Raw genomic sequence first — 19,992 nt, forward strand, 5'->3', positions numbered from 1 at the left:
TGAAACTGTCCAAATGAAACTAAATGGACTTGAAAATAAATGAGATTGGATTGTACTGTTCCTATATTGTATTTGATGCATATTGGACAAACTAAATCAAAGGAAGTTTTTGCAAAAGTTCACTTGTATTTGAAGGAGGCCATAGCTAGAAAGGCCATTATTTTTTCTCATAGCAGTGTTTCTATGTCATTTATACAAACGGCCAGTGTCCCAATGGCCCGTTAGGCCTTAATCTACAAAATACAGTGCATACGTAACACTGTCTTACACTTTTATTGCCAAGCTACGACCTTTTTTACCAGTTCTCCACGAAGGGGTAGAGCTCGTACCTAACATTACAACTCCCACCCACAACCCTCCCTCCTCGTTTACCATCACAGCAGCTTGGAAGTCCGCTGACGGCAACATCAAGGCACTTCTTACAATCCGTACTAGAAAGATCTCGAGTGCATTGTGCCAACCCGTGCAGTTTTTTGGAGGCACCAAGGTCTAGCTCCCCTGTGGCATAAAATTTGATGTCCGTGTAAGCTTTACCAGATAAGCTGTTCAATAAAGCCTTAACTTTCGTGTTAAAAGATGTGGGATTGTCTACAGATTGCGCATTGTACATGTAGAACTTGTTTTGATTATCAATGTCCCCGAAGAACTTTGTACTGGAGTACTTGACCATGCAATTGTCATACCAAATTATTGCTCCTTTTTTATCAGGGCATCGTTCGCGGGTCTCTTTGCCAGCATCAGTGATGCAAGTTTTGCATTTTGTGCTAGACACATCTCCGCCGCACAAGGCTAATCCATTTACACGGTTCCGGCCTTGGCCAATGGAGCCAAGTCCAAAACCTGTAGGAGGGACTTTGGCAGACAAGAGAAGTAGCAAGTCATTCAGGTTACCGCGATAAGGGTTGTTATAAGCAGTGTAGTTTTCTTGGCTAAAACAGAAATGATAGAGGGGAACATCGCAAATTGCTACATGGAGCAGAAGGGAAAAGAGCAGGAAGAACAATGGGAGAGATCTTGATAAATACATGTTGGATTGATCAGTACTTGAAAGCTTGGTTATATATGTGTCTATTGGAGGAGGACTAGCTCCCTCTATATAGAGAGAAGGTTTGTGTTGCCTTGCCTAATTGGATTAGGAGTTGATTGTTGAAGATGTTTAAGTGGTATCTTATCAACTTTAATTGAAGAATAATCTTCCATAAAAATTATTAGTGATTGCAAGAAACAATTTCTCTTCAATGTGTTAATTCTCATGAGAAAGATAAGGGTGTGTTTGGGTACAAAATATTTTATATATATTAACACATTAAAATAATCAAAAAATACAAAAACAAAATCAATTTGATTTGCCAAGTTATCCTGCCTGGTTTAGATAAAGTACCTCTTATCACCCCACGGTATCTGGTTAGGACACATAACGTATTCTATTTCGAAGCAGCGAATTCAATAACTGCATTCTGCTTTTAGCGTGACATAGTTACCCATGCTGACAGCTACCATAATATTGCATGCTAGAAAAACATCTTTTCTACTCAGATTAAAAATAATTTTAATTTTTTTAAAAAAGCCACCAAATAGACCATTTTAATATTTAAATATTGATCTAAAAATATCTTTATTGTTCAGAAAAAAAAAATCTACGTCCATGAAATAAAAGTGAAGGACTATTGCTCAATTTGGAAGCTTAGAAACGCCAAGTAATTGTTAGGCTGCATTTGACTGGGCCCGTGTCTATCCGATCGAAGCACAAAGGTTGAACACTGAAAATGCGCTTCCAAGATAGAGCAGATAATTTAAGAAAAGAAATCAACTAAGCTATAATCCTCTCAATTAGTGACTAATCATGCTCGCAATAGCTAGAGCATTGGCCCTTCTCTGTCAGCAAGTGCGGCCAGCTGAGTTATTGGACTTTGGCCAAGCTAGAATACATTGTAACCTATCCCATTATCCTCTGGTAAGTGGGTTTGAGCTAATGCAAGGGGAGCTGAAAGGGATCAGTTGATTTCCACTACCCATGTCTTTTAGCCAGTCTTCTAGACTACCACATTTAATACGGACAAAATATTTTATTGGTATTTATTTTAATATGTCGTCAATGTGTATTTTATCGATGGATTCAAGGATAAAAACCGGTTATCAAAAGAAAAAAACCATGTTAGTAATTTCAGGTCGGTAGAAAAGTCCATTGTAATAAAAAAAATAAATGGTTTTATAAATGAGCAACGCACGCCCAAAAAAAATTTGCCCGCAATAATATGCAGATGAAATTATTCTATTAGTGGTTTGCAGTGGTATATATAATAATTCTTTTCAAATTCTCTAAAATATATTGACGGAAAAAATATATCGATAACTCAATCTGTAATAATTAAAAAATCTATTTTTAAAGAAATTTATTGAACAAAAAAGAAAATAATTATTAAAAAAATTAAATTTGTATAAAATTCAAGTATGTAAAAATAATTTATCTTAATATAAAAGCCAAATATTTATTACAAATTTATTTGTTCAAATACAATGAAATTAGAACAAAGACTAAAGGAGGAGGAGAATGTTGGTTGTGCTAGGGACCATAAGGTCAATAAGAGGGTGCATATGTATCATTCATCTGTGATCTAATATTTATGATCATTCGGCGGAGTTCTTTATAATCCACATAGAGTCGTTCATATTTTTCATTGAGATGGGCTATATATTCTTGCACTCTTTGATCTAACAAGGTGTGCATGATAACCAAACCGTGAATTTATTGGCTCCGGTTCCCCGCACCGGACTGTGAGCATCGTGTGAAATACTCGGACATCACATGCTGAATATATTCCACTCATATATTCTCTAAGATGTAAGGCGACCTGAAATCCTTCCAAAACATCACGTCATTCCAGCTTGGTAGATCACTTTCTCTGACATATTTTTTTGGTTTTTTTTTTTTTTTTGCGTCTCATATAAAAAATCACGCGACCTATATGGTAGAAACATATTATATATGAGTAAATGACAAATAAAATTTTAATATTTGAAATTAAAATCACCACAAATTACAATATATTTTCGTCAGTGTTTACTAAAAAAATTAGCGATGAACAAATTTAATTGGTAAAAATCTTCACAAAATTTGTCCATGTTTCCGTTTGGAATGGTAAATTTTCTTTTAATAAGACAAAGGTTGAAACTTTGCATCCATTGGCATTGCAATCTTGAATAGTAAGTGATACTTACATGCACAGTGTCAAATTTGGCATTCAGATTAGTCTTAGGAAATGAACGAGATTTTGGCTCTAAGATTAATCATTTGTATCTTTGTGTGTCGTCAATGATGTTTTTGCCTGCTCCACCCTAGTTGTAAATGTGAGGCTAGCTGTGTCTGAAGTCTGCCGTCAACTTACTAGCAGTCTAGCACTAGCTTTATCAATATATTCACTCGATTATAATAAGTAAAAAAAAAAACATTAGCCAACGAAATAATTTCACTGAATCGGACAAATATCCAAATCATTCCCTCGAGAATGAATAAAAATGAACCTTTTCTTCTATTTATTATTTTAGATCTCTAATTAAGAAATTAAGGAGACGAAGACCACAGATATCATGATCAAGCATCAATTAATGGAAGAAACTCATGAAGATCTTAAAACCACACAGAACTTTATTCAAAAATACATGAAAGTGACTAAAACATGAAGTACATACATATATGGCAAGGGTGACAGACCGATACTATAGTCTGATTCAGCCCTCGACAATATTCGACAAGTAGCTAAGCATTGACAAAAGGGTATATTTCATATATGAAATTGCAACTCCCACTAACAACCCTGCCACCTTGTTTCCCGTCACAGCAGCTCGGGAGTTCACCAATTATACCATCAAGGCATTTCTTACAAACAGCACTAGAAAGATCCCCAGTGCACTGAACCAGACCATAAAGCTTCGTTGATTTTCCTAGTTCCCTCTCTCCTGTTGCAAACAACTTGGGGGTTGCTTGAGCTTTATTGGCAAGCTGGCTCAAAAGCTCTTTGGTCTTCTTATTGAATGGAGCTGGCTCACTCACAACGTGCACGTTCCACATGTAGAACTTGTTTCCAGTATCAATTTGGCCAAAGAACCCATTGTTTGAGTACTTCAAAAGGCAGTTATCATACCAAATGATAGCTGCTTTGTTGTATGGGCAGCGCTTTCGAATCTCACTGCTCGCCTCAACAACACAGGTTTTGCAATCTGAGGTTGAGACATCGCCTCTACAAAGAGCAAGCCCGTATGTTTGGTCCGGGGTGTGGCCTCTTGAACCCTTACCAAAACCTGTAGGAGGGGCTTTATAGTAGAGGTAACTAGTGAGCTTGTTCAGGTTGGATTCATAAGGGCCATTGGCAGTGAAGTTCTCCGGAGATGAACAGAAATGGAAATTTGGGCCTGCTCCAAAAACACTGTGGAGAAGGAGAGAAAAGGTTATTAGACATAGAGAGGAGGCAAAGTTGGAGAAAGACATGGTTGCAAGGAGAGAATGATGGGTTTAAACTTAGGATAATACTGCAATATATAATACAAAAGCGGCATTGACTGAGGTGGGTAACGGGTCGACCAATTCATTTGTTTTAATATTAGTTAAGTTAAAAAATCTTTCTATTTGAACTTTTTTTTATTAATTTATTTGTTTTTATTATTCAAATACCCTCCTTTATTAGTCTAAATCTTCAATTTTACCTACTACAAACAAAACCAATTGTAATTTTTAGAGCTAAAAGGACTAATTAACTTATGAACTAATTAAATACTGATTTACTCCATTTATTATTCATTTAACATGGGTACGTAGAAGTCTAATGAATCTTCCTTTCGGCACACATCGATTCATGATTGAGTCGTCTCCTTACATTGTTCGTAGGCCCATTGATTACTCTCGCGAGAGCAATATGTTTTTTTAATAAAAACACGTGTGTATAGATAGTTTGACCATCCCTATATATCATGAGGGAGGGAAGGTGGTTTGTCTTAATTGTTAAGACATAAATGATCTTAAATTTTGGTGTGTTAAAGGAGTATAAATCGTTCTAAATTTGATGAATAGAGGAAGAAAATACGGCACTCCTTATTCAATATCTTACGTACCAGCAAATATATACCTCCTTTATTTTCTCCTAAATCAGAGTCAATTATTCACCACTTTCTTCTACAAAAATCTTGAAAATATTTTATTCTCATGTATCTATGGAAATAACTGAACCTCTAGCTATTTTAATGGTGCTGATTAACTGTAATTCTGCCCAATTCTTTTATTCTTGCAATAATGGAAACAACTGAGCCTGTGTACGCAACTACTGGTTGTAATTTTGTCCAACTTACAATTATATATAGCTCATATTTCACCACTATGTATACAATAGAACCTTCACAAATATATAGAATCTCCCTTCTTCTTCTCTTTCCCCTCGTATCTTTCTCTCCTTCATCAACATGGTGATGTTAAATAAACGCAAAAAGCAAACCCAAGGCCGTCAAAAAATAGAGATCAAGCAGATAGAAGAGAAGAGCAATCTACAGGTGACGTTCTCAAAGCGTCGTGGGGGTCTCGTCAAGAAAGCAAGCGAGCTAAGCCTTCTCTGTGGAGCACAAGTGGCCATTCTTGCCTTCTCTCCGGGGAAAAAGGTCTTTGCGTTTGGTCACCCCGATCTCGACATGGTACTTGATCATTACCTCAGTGACAGTTCTACTGCTAGGGAACTAGGGGCCGTGAGTAATAATGACCCTCAAGTTCAACAATGGAACAAAGAGTACGAGGAGGCATTGAAAGAGTTGGAGGAGGAGAAGAAGCAGGTGGCAATGGCTGAACAGTGGAATAAGGTGTGTGAAAACGATGTTAATGGAAGGTTCTGGTGGGATGAACCTATTGACGATATGGGGTTGGAGGAGCTTGAGGAGTATGTGAGGGCCATGGAAGAGTTGAAGAAGAATGTGGCTGCTAGGGCAAATGAGTTAACCATGGCTAGCGATCATTTTGGTAATCAAAATATGAGTCAACATCTTGATCTTGGAGTTAATGGTTTTAGTCTTGAAAATGTTCTATTTTAAAGAATTTGTAGCAACAAAAGATCCGGTTGATTTCTTACAATTGAACCCAAATTTAGCAGCTTGAACTCTTGTTTTATTTAATCTAGTTTTTTTAAAGACCATAGCATTATGCCGTATGAGATGAAATGTGCTTAATTAATTAGTGAGAGTTCGATACTCCCTCGGGGAAAGACTTTTTAAAATCACACGGGGAAAGTTTTAGACTGAGGATGAAAGGTTTTCGTATTCCTTTCTAAAATTTCCAGTACATTTGATTTCCAAAAAACTTAAGTATTTTCCATTGTTGGATTGTGAAAGCAAAGCATTTGCTAATGGGGTGAATTATAAAAAATAGTTATATTTTATAAGTTAACTTAAGATCTAGTCAAGATTAGATTTTATATAAAAAAAAAATTGATTTGTGTTCGCTCATAAAAATTTGGGTTAACATATAATTCAATCAAAATCTATTTGAATTTTTTAATTATTTTTTTAAATAATATCATTTTAAATTTTTTTAAAAAATTAAATCAACTTGGTTAATTTATTTAAAATATGACTCAATTTTATAAGACGAGTTGACCTTTAAATCAATTTTAATAACTATATTGCGAAGTGAGTAATTCTATTGGTGGAAGTTGAAATGAGTGCCCTTCCATCCAATTCTTGGATTCGTCCTTATTATTTGAGTTGGAGAAAAACTTTAGATGCCTCACCTCTCTTGTAAAAATTTGATCTCACACAATTACCCATTGATCGTAGTCATGTTTAATGTTAAATTCAAGGGTGTTAGGTCTAGAACTAAGCTAAATTCATCTTATTCACGTCTATAATTTTATCAAATCTAGAAATGTTGGATATGAATGCAAGTTTTTCATACCCATTAATAGGTTATCATCTTTTTTGGACATTTTAAACAAGGATTTGGACTCAAAATTAAATTTTCATAAGGTGCTAAAATATGGATCCATTAGTAGTCTCTCATGTAAACCCTTCAGGTGAAAAATCATAAATTAACTAGTTTTATGTAAAAATAAATTCTTAACTCTCGATCGGGTTATCAAAAAATTCTAAAAATTCACATAGAGCCTTCTAATATGATATCTTAGCTTGGATTAAAATTTCATAATATTTAGAGAAATTCAAAATTTTGATAAAAAAAAAAATCACAATTTGATCAATTTAACGTTATTGGGTGTAATTTTCAATCCGACCATCAGATTGAGCTGACATTTTTTTAGAGACCTTAAATGTATTGAATAAAATCTGGTTAAAATTTTAAGATGAACAGAGCTCTGTAGTGCTAACAAAAAAATAAGGACCTTCAAATAGAAGCAAAAGGATTTATTTAGGGTAAAATGATTATTTACCATTAAAAAATAAAACAAATCATCAGCTCTTCCTTTCTTTTATATGATGTCGACTAGGCAAAAGCAAAATGGGAAAAGAAAGAAAATAAAAGGTGAGAGAGAGAGAGAGAAAGAGAGAGAGAGAGAGAGAAGTAAGGGAACAAATAAAAACCAAGGAAAAAATAAGAGAAGTGAGAATAATCTTGTAAACTTACAAAATTCAACTTATAAAACACTGATCTAATAAAAAATTAAGTGAAGGAAAGAGGAATTGAGATAGGGAATTTGACTATCCTTGGGAGAGAAGAGAAATTGGAAGAAAATCAATTGGTAAGCATGAAAAGTTTGGATTTAATGTTTGATTTAGATGTCATTAAGCTTACTTGATTAAGTTAGGAAGTAATTTCATGGAATATTACTTCAATTTCCCTTAAATTCTTGATTCTTGAACTTAGGGTTCTTATGAGAATTTGAGAAAATTAGGAGAGGAAGGAAAAATAATGAAGTTGAAGTGGAATAACATGAAAACTAGTTGAAATAATAAGTAAATAAAGAAACATTTGGGGGAGGAAAAGGAAGATGACATTCGGTCAAATGAAGAAAAAGTGGAGGAATGAGTTTTGATGTTAATGTTTAGGAAACTATATTTAATCATGATATTTGAAATATGTAAGAAAGACTAAATGAAGAAATAACATTAAAGTTGAGGAAATAAGTCAATTTAATTTAAAAGAGAATTTGAACTAGTTAAAAAGAAAGCATTAAGATGAGATGTTTGAATTGTGTTTGAATATAGTTCTTACATATGTTTAGATAAAATAAATAATATGATGAGAAGGCATAAAGAATAGAAGGATTATTTGATGGAAGAATTATGAACATAAAGCAAGAAAACAAGTAACTTGTTTTAAATATGTGATTATATGTGAAATGATAATGTTATGTTTGAGAATGAATTTTTATCAGAACGAATTAAAAAAAATTATGTACTTTGTGTTTTGGCACATAAGAAAAATATTGATGGACTAATAATATAATGATATTTGATTGATTCAGGAGTTATGTCTCGAGCTGGTTATCAAATAAGAAGAGTTGGGTCATCACGAGTAGAAGGTAGATGATTCATCACTTTCTTTTAAAATTCAAAGTTTCATTATTAGTTATGAGTTGTTTAATGACATATTGATATGGAAAAAGTAGAAGAGGAAACTTGTTTGTATTATAATAAGAATGTTGGGTAATTCGTATAGAATTGCTATTCTCTTTTAATAGCTAATCAAACTGGTAATTCCATGTAAATTACCTAACATCCGGCTATTTTTTTTTAATAGCCAATCAAACCGGTAATTCCATACAAATTACTCAATATCCATCTATTCTCATTTAATAGTCAATCTAACGAGTAATTCATATGTAACTACCGGATATTTGTTGACTATCAAAAAGAGTTAGCCGGATTTAAGGTAAATTGTTGAATTACCAAATTGAAATTTAAGCAATGAGTGTTGGTTGCCGAGATCTTATAAATATAGGATTGATAAATTATGAATGGGTTATTGATGTTGATATGTAGTAAGTTAGTGATGAAAGATAATTTGATATATTTTGAAGAATTGTCAACATAATAGTTTTATCATTTTTAATGTGCTATCTTCCTTATTTCTTATTAATGTTATATATAAAGGTATTTCACGAGGTGATGTAGAGCGTTACACATGAGCTTTTGTGTTTAAATCTGTTTTTTTATGTAATATATTTTGCTTTTATTTGTAATTTGTATTATATGTAGATTTTAATAAATTTATCCCAAAGATAATTGCTTTTGATATTTACACCTTTAGAAAGTATAAGTAAGGAACTAATATTACTAAACTATTTGAAAAGAAGTTTAGTAATCATAATTATGCATGTTTAAAAGATGGCTACATGTTAAAGTAATAATTAGTTCAATATGAATCCTTTGAGTTTTTATTTGCATGAACTTAGTTAATGTTTTATTATAAGAGAATATAATTGCTATGTTTTATTTGTTGATAATATAAGGTTGAGAAAGCACAATGAAGTATTGCTATGTGAAATATTGTATGATGAGATGGGATATGATCCAGGATGGTTGAATCGAAATGGAAGATTGAGCATTATAATTAAAGGAAGTCTAGTTGATAACTTGATAACATCAAAAAACAAAAAAAACTCTACCGAATTTTTTGTAGGAAATTAGATTAATATAATAGCTATTACTTTGATTACATAACTTTAAGAGTGTTACATCAAATGTGAGATATGTAAGAGAATAACCCTAAGATAGTAATGGTTCAAGACTTAGATAGTAACAATTTAAATTTTGGTAGACTTTCATATGAATAATCCCAACAATTATATTTGGGATGATCCGTCACCCGAGGAAGGTAAAAAGTCTCATTAAATAGTGACAACCCTTCAAATCTTTGCATACTGAATGTACAAAGTCTTGGGGTGTAACACCCCCATAATCAAGATAAAATAATAATGTTCATGAGAGAAGTTTTTTGATATTATTGATTGGGATTAGGCCACCTGTATCCCAATAGATGGATCATTTTTTCTGCCTTTAATAAATTATTTTAGCTCGTTGAACTCGAGCCTACTATAAATATCTTCAAGACTTGTTACAATATGATTGGTGACATAAATGGTGGCAACGATGTTCGCTGGCATTTACCTTCGCTAACAGACCCAACAAACCCACAAAAAAACCTTTACATAGCAATCCTACTCAAATCAAGAAATAAAAGGGGTGGTTGATCATAAGAAACAACAGGATAGTCATACTAGGAGATGGGTTGCTAAATGTCTAGGGTTGTTTCCACTATTGAAAACTACCCCCTACTATATAAAAACATTGAAAGGATTATCAGTTGTGTATGAATACACAAAAAGAAGGTCAGATTTTGTACAATTATGTTTTAGTTATGGCTAACTAAATTGCCCATTTTCGAGACCTTATTGGAGAAATTTTAAAGTCATCATCAGTTGAGACCTCCTAAAGTTGCTATAAGAGATACAAACCTATTTTTTGGATCGAACCTTGCTTAAGTGGTATATGATTGCGTTAATTATTATGATGACTTTAATTTGTTTTCAAGTATACTAATTTGTTAATTATTATGGATCGAAAATTTTGATGTTATCCCCACATGTTGCTAGGGATTTATTGTATTGGCATCCTTGTACAAATTTTTATATCTTGCATTTATGAAAGGGGTTAAACAAGTCAAAGGATGTTTTCATGCACAACAAAATTAACAAAATGTTTTTATTTAATAATAGTTATAGCCATGGAAACATTTCCATATGGGCAAGCCCCAGATACCGAGATTGTCAAATATGATAGTCCAAACTATAAGGGTTACACTTCATCTCCCACTAGGATGCATATAATGCAATGTTAATACATTTATATTGTGTTCTTAAAACTTTAAAAATACAATTAAATTTTACATGTTTTTAATGCTTAGTAGTGTGCTAGATAAGTTTTTGAAAATAATTCAGCACAAGTGCTATCATTTTATCGGGCGAGTTGAAAAAGCAACATGCTATCTAGGTTTCTTTTAACTATTTGTTAAATAAAATAATTAATTGCAACGAATTATTGTTGTTTGATATTTATTTAACTTACAATTTGCAGGTTATTTGGATGTCTTACTTGGAATAAAAATTGGTTATTGCTCTAATTGTCTACACTAATGGAATAGATATAAGGATTGTCGCACCCCAAAAAATCCATCCGGCGCGCGGCATCAGCTGGCGATTTTTATTCGTTTGTTGGGTTTTGCTTTGAATTTGTTCGTGGGAGTCGCCACCTAGTAATTTATTGAGGGCTACTAGGAAACCTGATGTACTGGTCTTGTCAGAGATCGCGGGTAAGGGACTGGTTGTGGTTAGGGAAGGTATTAGCACCCCTAACACACCCTACCTGAGGTAAGCTGCTTCGTGTTCTGATGTGATTTGAAAATTTAAAATATTAATTAAATTCTAAGACTTGAATAAATCAGTTATTAAATCCCCGAATATATGTAAAAACTTGTTCTTACAGTTTCGTGGAAAATACAACTTGATTTTATTTGTCCTTGAGATATTTAACCATATTTAAGAAAATTTAAAATATTAATTAAATTCTAAGGCTTGAATAAATCAGTTATTGAATCCCCGAATATATGTAAAAACTTATTCTTACATTTTCGTGGGAAATACAACTTGATTTTATTTGTCCTTAAGATATTTAACCATATTTAAATTAACAATTAATTCTTTTTGTCCTTTTATTTTTACAATTTAACAACATAAATAAAAATACAAACAAGCACACATCTCTTTTTATTATTTTTTTTTCTTTTACATCACAATATAAATACAAATACAAATAAAAATTCAAAATTAAAACAAATAAATAAAAATTACATTAATTAATTCAACATTTACACAATAGTCCCTAAAACTCCAAAAAGTTGCAGGGAAGGACTTCTGGGACCCGGAACAGTGATGGGACAGTGGCGGCGCGTCTTCCCACGCGCCACCACCACTGGCGGCACGTTGGTTCACGCGCCGCCGATGGAAAACCTAAAAAAACAGAGGGGCTGGAACGGCTCCTTCTCCTCTTCCTTTCCTCGCCGGCGGTGAAGGTCACCGCCACCTGCAACAAGAGCAAAAACTCACAAACAGCAGTTCGTTTTAATTTTTTTTTCTTTCCGTTACAGATCTGCTTCTCTTTGATCTGATTCTCTGCAGATCGGTTCTTTCGGCGTCTTCTTCTTCTCTAATTCAGGTAGCATATCGTATGCCCAAGGGGTGGGATCGAAGGTGCTGTTGTGGTGCCGATGAAAAGGCTGGCAACCGATTGAGGGAGAGGAGAAGGACGGCGCTGCTGCTGGGGGCCGAATGGAGGAGAGCAAATCAGCGATTGGCTGGGGGAACGGGAGGAAGAGAGCCGGCCAGGGGAGAGCGACTGAAGGAAGAAAAAATAATTCTGGGGGGCTTTTGGGGGGGCTGTTTAGCCCGTGTGGAAAAATCAAATGCTAAGGGTCTTTTTTTTTGGTTTCGGCTGGGAAGGAGGCTGAAATCCGGCTGGTTTGGGGTAAAAAAAAATTAAACGGGGAAGAGGGGAAGATGGTGGAATCAGCCGAGAGTGGGGAGAATGAAGAGCTGAAAATCGAAAATGGAAGGGGGACCCGGCTACAGTGTTGGAAAATGGGGAGAAGATGGAGCTGCTGGCTTTTGTGGTTCTGGTGGGTCTTCAGTGAGAGTACGGCTCTGTGTTGATAAGAGGGAGAGGAGACAGTGCATGGGTCTCCGGCTAAAAGAAGAAAAAAAAATGGAAAAATCACCCTCTCTCCTTCGGGTGCAGGGGAGAAGAAGAAAATCCCAAAGGGACTGGGGACTGTGGCCTGCCCATTACTGCCGGGACCCGAAAAAATGGCTTCAATCCCCTGCCCTTTGCCCAACTGGGGATGAGAAGAAATAGGGGTTTTTTTCATTATGAGGAGGGCCACCATGTCGGCGGGAAACAAGGAAAAGAAGACCATGGGTGGGGGCTGAGTTCATCATTTTAGCCGAAAGAGAGGGATTAAATAATGGTCTTGGGTCAGGGCAACGGCTAGTTTTGGGTGAAGAGAAAAAAATTCTTAGGTTGCCCCTCCTATCAAAATTCAAAATTCCCTTAGGCAAAAATATTGTTTCGGCCTCAAAATTGGTCCTTTAATTTTCTCTTTTTTTTTTGTAAAATTTGATTTTTCTTGTTTTTTTGTATTTTTTGAAAACGAGCAATATCAACGTCGACTCGATGAGGAAAATCAATGATTTTAAAAACGACGCGTGAAAAGTCGAACGCGTTTGAAAATCTTTTGAGAAATTAAATTCTTTTTAGACGACGTTGAAAATGCTAAAATGACGAAAATATATTAAAAAACATATTTTTTGGATTTTCTTTGTTTTTCTCTATTTTTGGATTTTTTTTAAAATATATAAAAAACATGGGTCAAAAATTGGGTAGCAACAGATGCCCCCTCTTTACAATGCTTACGAAGCAAAAATCCTCGATGTTTTGCATAGTAAGCTTTGTAAAGAAAAACTTGTCTTTCTATTTGCTCAATATCCACTTCATCAGCAATCTTCCTTTTTTTTTTTATTATCCTGAGATCCCATCTGGCGACCTCCTTTAAACAAAACCAAAGAATGTGTGTAACTCGGTCAACCTGAAATCCCATATGGAGATTCTCTTTAACCAAAGCTACATGAGATCCCATCTGGCGACCTCATTCAACTGGAACAAAAATATTGTGTAACTCGGTTAACCTGAAATCCCATCTGGCGATTCCCTTTAACCAAAGCTACCCGAGATCCCATCTGGCGACCTCATTTAACCAAAACAAAAGAATGTGTGAAAAATGGTCTCATTGTATGGGTGACGAACCCCAGAAAAATGATGGTCTCATTGTATGGGTGACGAACCCCAATGGAAAGGAGGAAGAGTGGTCTCATTCTTTGGGTGACCTACCCAGGGGGAAGAATGGTCTCATTCTTATGGGTGACCTACCCAGGTAAAAAAAAAATGGAGAATGGTCTCATTCTAATGGGTGACCTACCCAGAAAAAATGGTGGTCTCATTGTGATGGGTGACCTACCCAAGTGGAAAGGGGAAAGAGTGGTCTCATTCTTTGGGTGACCTACCCAGGGGAAGGAATGGCCTCATTCTTATGGGTGACCTACCCAGGTAAAAAAAAAATGGAGAATGGTCTCATTCTTTGGGTGACCTACCCAGGGGAAATGGTGGTCTCATTGTGATGGGTGACCTACCCAAGTGGAAAAAGGAAGAGTGGTCTCATTCTTTGGGTGACCTACCCAGGGGGAGGAATGGCCTCATTCTTATGGGTGACCTACCCAGGTAAAAAAAAATGGAGAATGGTCTCATTCTTTGGGTGACCTACCCAGAAAAGATGATGGTCTCATTGTGATGGGTGACCTACCCAAGATGGAAAAAATATGAAGTGTGGTCTCATTGTAATGGGTGACCTACCCAGATGGAAAAAATGTGATGAAGTGGTCTCGTTGTGATGGGCGACCTACCCAGATAGAAAGAATGTGAAGTGCGGTCTTATTGTAATGGGTGACCTACCCAGATGGAAAAAATATGATGAAGTGGTCTCGTTGTGATGGGCGACCTACCCAGATAGAAAGAATGTGATATGACAAGTGTGAAAAATAGGACTTACCTGGCGAAGTCCTGAGGGGATGACAGAAGAAGGGCTGGAAAACTTGGTGCTTCCTGATAAGTCCCGATCATAGGATTTGAAAACTCGGTGTTTCCTGACTGCAAGGGTTGAAAACTCGAGGCTTCCCGATTGCAAGGTTGATCTTTTCATTTCTTTGGGATTTTTCTAATGGTAGGGTTTATCCCATCGTCCTTTTATTCCATGATCAAAACCGATTCTTTATTATCATCACCACAATGCTTCTTTCTTTTTTCACCATCTTGCTGGACCTCATTAAGGATTTTCCTGTAACAATTCAAAAATATGTGCAAATGGATTTTTTTTTTTTTTTTTAGGTTAGATGATATGCATGCATCCTTACCTGATTTGAAATATAGGTCCCCCCCCTCTTTGATGCTTCATCGTCATAGGGTGCCTTTGTTTGCATTCCACAACTTTCCTTGTTCTTTCGATGTATTGACTCATTCATGTGCTAGCCATCCACTCAGCTGTAAATGCAGTGCCCATCCCGGGTTGTCTTTGACAATTACTGCTCGCATCGTTCATCAAGCTTGACCCTGCCCCCAAGTGTGGTACTGCTTGATTTATCATGAAGGATTTTCTCTCCTGGCTTCTTCTGAGAATTATCCTCTAGTTGATTGTGTGCATCATGCAACCACCCCATCAAGATTGTTAATCAATCATGAACTTGCCTCCAGTTGAAACACCATTCAAGTATATGCGGTCACCAACCTTCATGGAACTGCCAAGTCATCCAGACATGGATCTCATGCTTTGCAGTAAACAGCTCATCATTGTAAGCGCGATGTATTTCTCTATGGATTCCTCCCGATAACATCTGTCAGGAGTCATAGCCATGTTTTACAGGGTAACCCAAGCTGAAGATATGAAAATATCCTTTAAGTGCAGCGTTGCTCATCAATTGCTGCTGAAGTGCACTAGATCATGGATTGTCTTTGAACAACATTACCCCCAATATGATCTGAAGGTTCGTTCATCGGTTTATACTCAAAAAGGTTTTTCTTTGTCATTGTCAGATGTCAAACATAACTTTGATGAACTTTGACGACTCATCATCTGATTCTTTCTTTGCCCCCAGCTCATTAGAATGTTGTTTGCTTTTCTTCCAAGGGTCCACTGTATTGCCCCCAGGTGGTCAACATTTCAAGGAGTGTCGAGAAATGTTGATGTCATTTTTGTCGAGGATTTTGCAAACTCAAATGATGTTCTTGTTTGAAAATCTTTCTTGTTCTAGAATCAAATCTCACATTTCAACGATCATGTCTTATTCAAGTCTAAATGTTGAAATGAAATCAGAGAGATGTCTATTTTTGAAATTTATTATTTTTTTTTTTTTTTAAATTCAAACTTCTTTGGTCAAAGACCCAACACACTATTCAATGCAGTCCTTTGATTGTCTTGTATCTTGAAAACAGAAATGAACCGTTGTAAGATTTAAAAATGACTTTTTCATGGTTCTTTGTGTCCACTTTAAACTCTGATTTTGGGTATATCTTTTGATGGTCTGTGATGAGGTGGCATTTTTATAGATTTCAAAAACAAGATGCTCAGCTTTATCAAGAAAGGTTGTTTCTTTTCTTAGCATTTATTTTATCAGCATGCATAATAACCAGTAGCTTAATTCATGAAGTCACGACCCTTATGGAAAAACTCTTCAAGTTTTGAGAGCGTCATTCATCGATTCAAATTGCTTACTTGATTAAAAAGGGCTTTTAAAAGCACGTAATGCAGGCTATGGTTCATGGCTATGAAAGAAAAGAATTTCAAAGGCTCAAAGGTATTTGAGGGTTTCAACGACTTAGGATCAACATTGATTATTCATCGATTCTCTTTCTCTTGTCGTCATTGTAGAGAAAGTGACATATAACCTTGTTAATCTTCAGATATTAGAATTCTCTTAACATAGGTCGTAATCCAACTTTTTCTTTGATGAATAACTAATCTAATTTTGAAAACATTAGAGGCTCTATCCGAGACACACCAACAGATATGAAGCATCGATTTTTCTAGTGTTGACTTTTGGCATTTATTGTCTTTTCTCATTTGAAAGTTGTCTTGCCTCTCTTAGAATTGGTAGGCATTTTCTTCCATTTCCTCAAAGTTTTTCTTGGATGGCCCTCAATCTATGGATTTTCTTCTTCTAGCCCTTTCTCAAACATTGGACTTTTGTTCTAAGCTTTTCTTTGATCCATTGATTTTATCCGTGTCTCCAAAATATTTCACATTTGCCCCCAGTGTGGGGTGTGATCCTAGTCAGGGTTTCTTTTTTAAAGAAAGTATTTTACCAGGCTCAAAATGGGACTGCAAAGGATATAATTTTTAGAAAGTGAAAGGATATCAAAGATGGCCTTTTCTCATTTCAAGCAAGGTCGGTTAGAACCGATAAATTTTGACCTCATCTAGTGTAATGATTTGGACTTGTAAGAGTCAATGATTCACGGGTCCATAACTACCGAATCCACTACATGTCATTATGCATATTGCTAAAACTTAGCTATATAATGTGTGGTTCAAACTTGTGCGTGAGCTCAAAAATTGGTTTGGTCACCTTATGTCATTTCAAACAAGAATCGAATCATTTTTGCAATCAAAACACTTTTAATCTTCAGGATTGATTAGCCTTTATTGCATGTTGGAGTTTGATCAAAATATTTTGTCAAAATAAAATGCTAAACATCTGTTGATTTCAAAACAACAAAGAGACAAAAGCAAGGCATGTTTCGTTGAAGGATGAGATGTGATCCCAAAACAACTGCAGAATTCCATAACAATATGATTGACAGTTTAACTCCTCCTTGGATCAGCTTCTCTAGCAATATCTATGTTTTGTCGAGCAATTCCGATCACTGGTCATTCTGAAAATGATTGATGACATCATCTTTCGCAAATTGATCTCGACTCTTGAAACTCTTGCATCTGTTTAACTAAAATGGCCGAGGACCCCACCATGACATCACATCTGTTATCTGGATTATACCACCTAGAAATTGGTGGTTGCATGGGATTTGTCGGAGTCAAGCAAAATTCTGGAATCTGGCAAATGCTGGTCGACAAACTTAAACGGCAAAGGAATGTCCCATCTTGGCAAAGACATTTGAGCAATTGATGCTACCGTGAGACCTGGCTATACCACATAATTAAGGGTTCACACCGTCGAAGTCATCTCTTAATTCACCTCTCATCATTGTTCTGGAATCCATGGCAAATCCTTCAATCTTTCCTCTTTTCATAGCTTGTTCAATTCTTCGGCAAATCCTCACAGCATCCTTCAATCTTCCAATGTTGTTGTGGTGGGTTGAGGATTGTTAGAAAACTTTCCAACAACTTGGTAATCTTGGCAGCGCATAGAAACTTGTAGTATCACCACTACCGACGTGTGGAATCGACATTGCCTCTATTGGAAGAGCACCTGATGAATCTAAAACTCCTTTGTCCCCTCTTCGATTTCTCACTGACAGTGCAGCAAACAAACACCTATAGAGGAAGTCCTGCTCTGTTGAAGTTTCAGTATTCTTCATGTTTTTTTAGTCTAGGCATGTCTCTTCTCTCTACTTTTGAGTTTTAATGCCGACATTGTTGGAGGAAAATCATAGCTGATCTGAAACTACTGTATTCCTTCTTGGATTTCCCATTTGCGGATCTACAAACAGATTCCTGCCGAAAGAGCTCTACTACGTTGAAGTTTGAAGTCTGCTCGTATTTTTCAGACCAGGTCTGGATCTTTAATGTACTAAGATGTCTCCGTGCTGAAACTGATGAGAGAAATATTTGTAGCATATGCAACTTATAAATTCCCTCTTGCATTCCCAATTTGCAGAGCCATAAATTGATTTTTGTAGAGAGAGCTCTGCCACATTGAAGTTCAATGTTCAATCATGGTTTTTCATACCATCTTGTGCTGCTGAACTGGAATTGAGCTCATAATTAGGGTAACTTCAAAACAGACTGATGCACCATGAACAGGAGGCTAGTAGTCGTTTGGTTTCATTAGATGATGTGGAGGCAATGAACACTTAACAATGCAACTAGACAAGAATCAGAGTTGTCATTAGCTGATGACTGAAGGCGTCGTTGCTGTTGTTCATGACTGAAAAGGAGAGATACAACTTCAATTGGACGTGAACAAATAGTGTTCCCACAGAAGACTGTGCAGACACTTTCTTTTCATTTGATGCTCAACACTTGTTCGAGCAGATCTGAGTCCAGCTACTTCACCTTTGATGCTCTCAAACTCAATCTGAGCCTCTATCTGACATCTTCTTCATTTCCATCCTTTCTCCAATCACTTGCAGCACAGCTTGTGTGGGGGAACCTATTTTTCAACCCGGTACATGCATGATAAATGTATGAATATGTAATCTATATGACGAACTCACCCTTCGAGGGGTGACAATATGGTCGTAACTCTTGTATGATGGAACAAGAATCGTGATTTTTGCCCAAACTCTACAATGAAAAATTTCTGAGTGACGGCCATTGTGTCACCCACAAGTCTTGAGTTCAAGATGCTTCAAGAAGGGTTTGCTCGGATGCAAAACAATAACACACACATCCTAAAAATAGGTTCTATTCATTTTACGTGAGACAGGGTAGGTTTGCTACTTGGCTCTAAAAGGGTCTCTTGTTGTCCTAGTGATCGCCTTCGTAAAGGCAATATAGGAGCCCAACAGGTAATTGGTTGGCACGTGTCCAACTACTACCAGTCTAAGCACTCAACAAAGAGTTGGGGTTTACACAAACTTAAACCTTGACTCAAGTCGTAAGGTAAGCTGCTAGTCCCCCACCTAACCTAAAGCTTGTGTGTGCTTTTAAAAAAATTAATTATGTGATGCATGAGATAATTCTACAAAATGCATAGATAAAACAAAAATAGAACAAAGTATATAAAAAAAAAAACTTGAACACATCAAAACACAAAGCTTAGTCCGATAAAGTTGAAAACAATACCTTCCCCAGTGGAGTCGCCATCCTGTCGCACCCCAAAAAATCCATCCGGCGCGCGGCATCAGCTGGCGATTTTTATTCGTTTGTTGGGTTTTGCTTTGAATTTGTTCGTGGGAGTCGCCACCTAGTAATTTATTGAGGGCTACTAGGAAACCTGATGTACTGGTCTTGTCAGAGATCGCGGGTAAGGGACTGGTTGTGGTTAGGGAAGGTATTAGCACCCCTAACACACCCTACCTGAGGTAAGCTGCTTCGTGTTCTGATGTGATTTGAAAATTTAAAATATTAATTAAATTCTAAGACTTGAATAAATCAGTTATTAAATCCCCGAATATATGTAAAAACTTGTTCTTACAGTTTCGTGGAAAATACAACTTGATTTTATT

General features: G+C 35.9%; 3 protein-coding genes across 3 annotated transcripts; 1 reads left to right on the top strand and 2 right to left on the bottom strand.

Moving 5' to 3' along the window:
• Nucleotides 1-94: 94 nt before the first annotated feature.
• On the bottom strand, nucleotides 95-1,033 carry LOC118062610 (antimicrobial ginkbilobin-2-like protein). Its single transcript, XM_035076443.2, has one exon. The coding sequence runs from the start codon at nucleotides 1,025-1,027 to the stop codon at nucleotides 296-298; it is 732 nt and encodes a 243-aa protein (XP_034932334.1). The 5' UTR covers nucleotides 1,028-1,033; the 3' UTR covers nucleotides 95-295.
• A 2,607-nt stretch (nucleotides 1,034-3,640) lies between these two features.
• On the bottom strand, nucleotides 3,641-4,512 carry LOC118062609 (antimicrobial ginkbilobin-2-like protein). Its single transcript, XM_035076442.2, has one exon. It carries the CDS (start codon nucleotides 4,484-4,486, stop codon nucleotides 3,758-3,760), a length of 729 nt encoding a protein of 242 aa, XP_034932333.1. The 5' UTR covers nucleotides 4,487-4,512; the 3' UTR covers nucleotides 3,641-3,757.
• Nucleotides 4,513-5,395: 883 nt separating this feature from the next.
• Nucleotides 5,396-6,198, top strand: LOC118062614 (agamous-like MADS-box protein AGL62). The gene has a single exon (XM_035076446.2). The coding sequence runs from the start codon at nucleotides 5,452-5,454 to the stop codon at nucleotides 6,064-6,066; it is 615 nt and encodes a 204-aa protein (XP_034932337.1). The 5' UTR covers nucleotides 5,396-5,451; the 3' UTR covers nucleotides 6,067-6,198.
• The last annotated feature ends 13,794 nt before the right edge of the window (nucleotides 6,199-19,992 follow it).

This window comes from Populus alba, chromosome 17 (assembly GCF_005239225.2).
Source record: "Populus alba chromosome 17, ASM523922v2, whole genome shotgun sequence".
NCBI lineage: Eukaryota > Viridiplantae > Streptophyta > Magnoliopsida > Malpighiales > Salicaceae > Populus > Populus alba.

Excerpts from the sequence above, each read along its gene's own strand:
- LOC118062610 (XM_035076443.2), bottom strand. The coding sequence starts at position 1,027 with ATGTATTTATCAAGATCTCTCCCATTGTTCTTCCTGCTCTTTTCCCTT.
- LOC118062609 (XM_035076442.2), bottom strand. The coding sequence starts at position 4,486 with ATGTCTTTCTCCAACTTTGCCTCCTCTCTATGTCTAATAACCTTTTCT.
- LOC118062614 (XM_035076446.2), top strand. The coding sequence starts at position 5,452 with ATGGTGATGTTAAATAAACGCAAAAAGCAAACCCAAGGCCGTCAAAAA.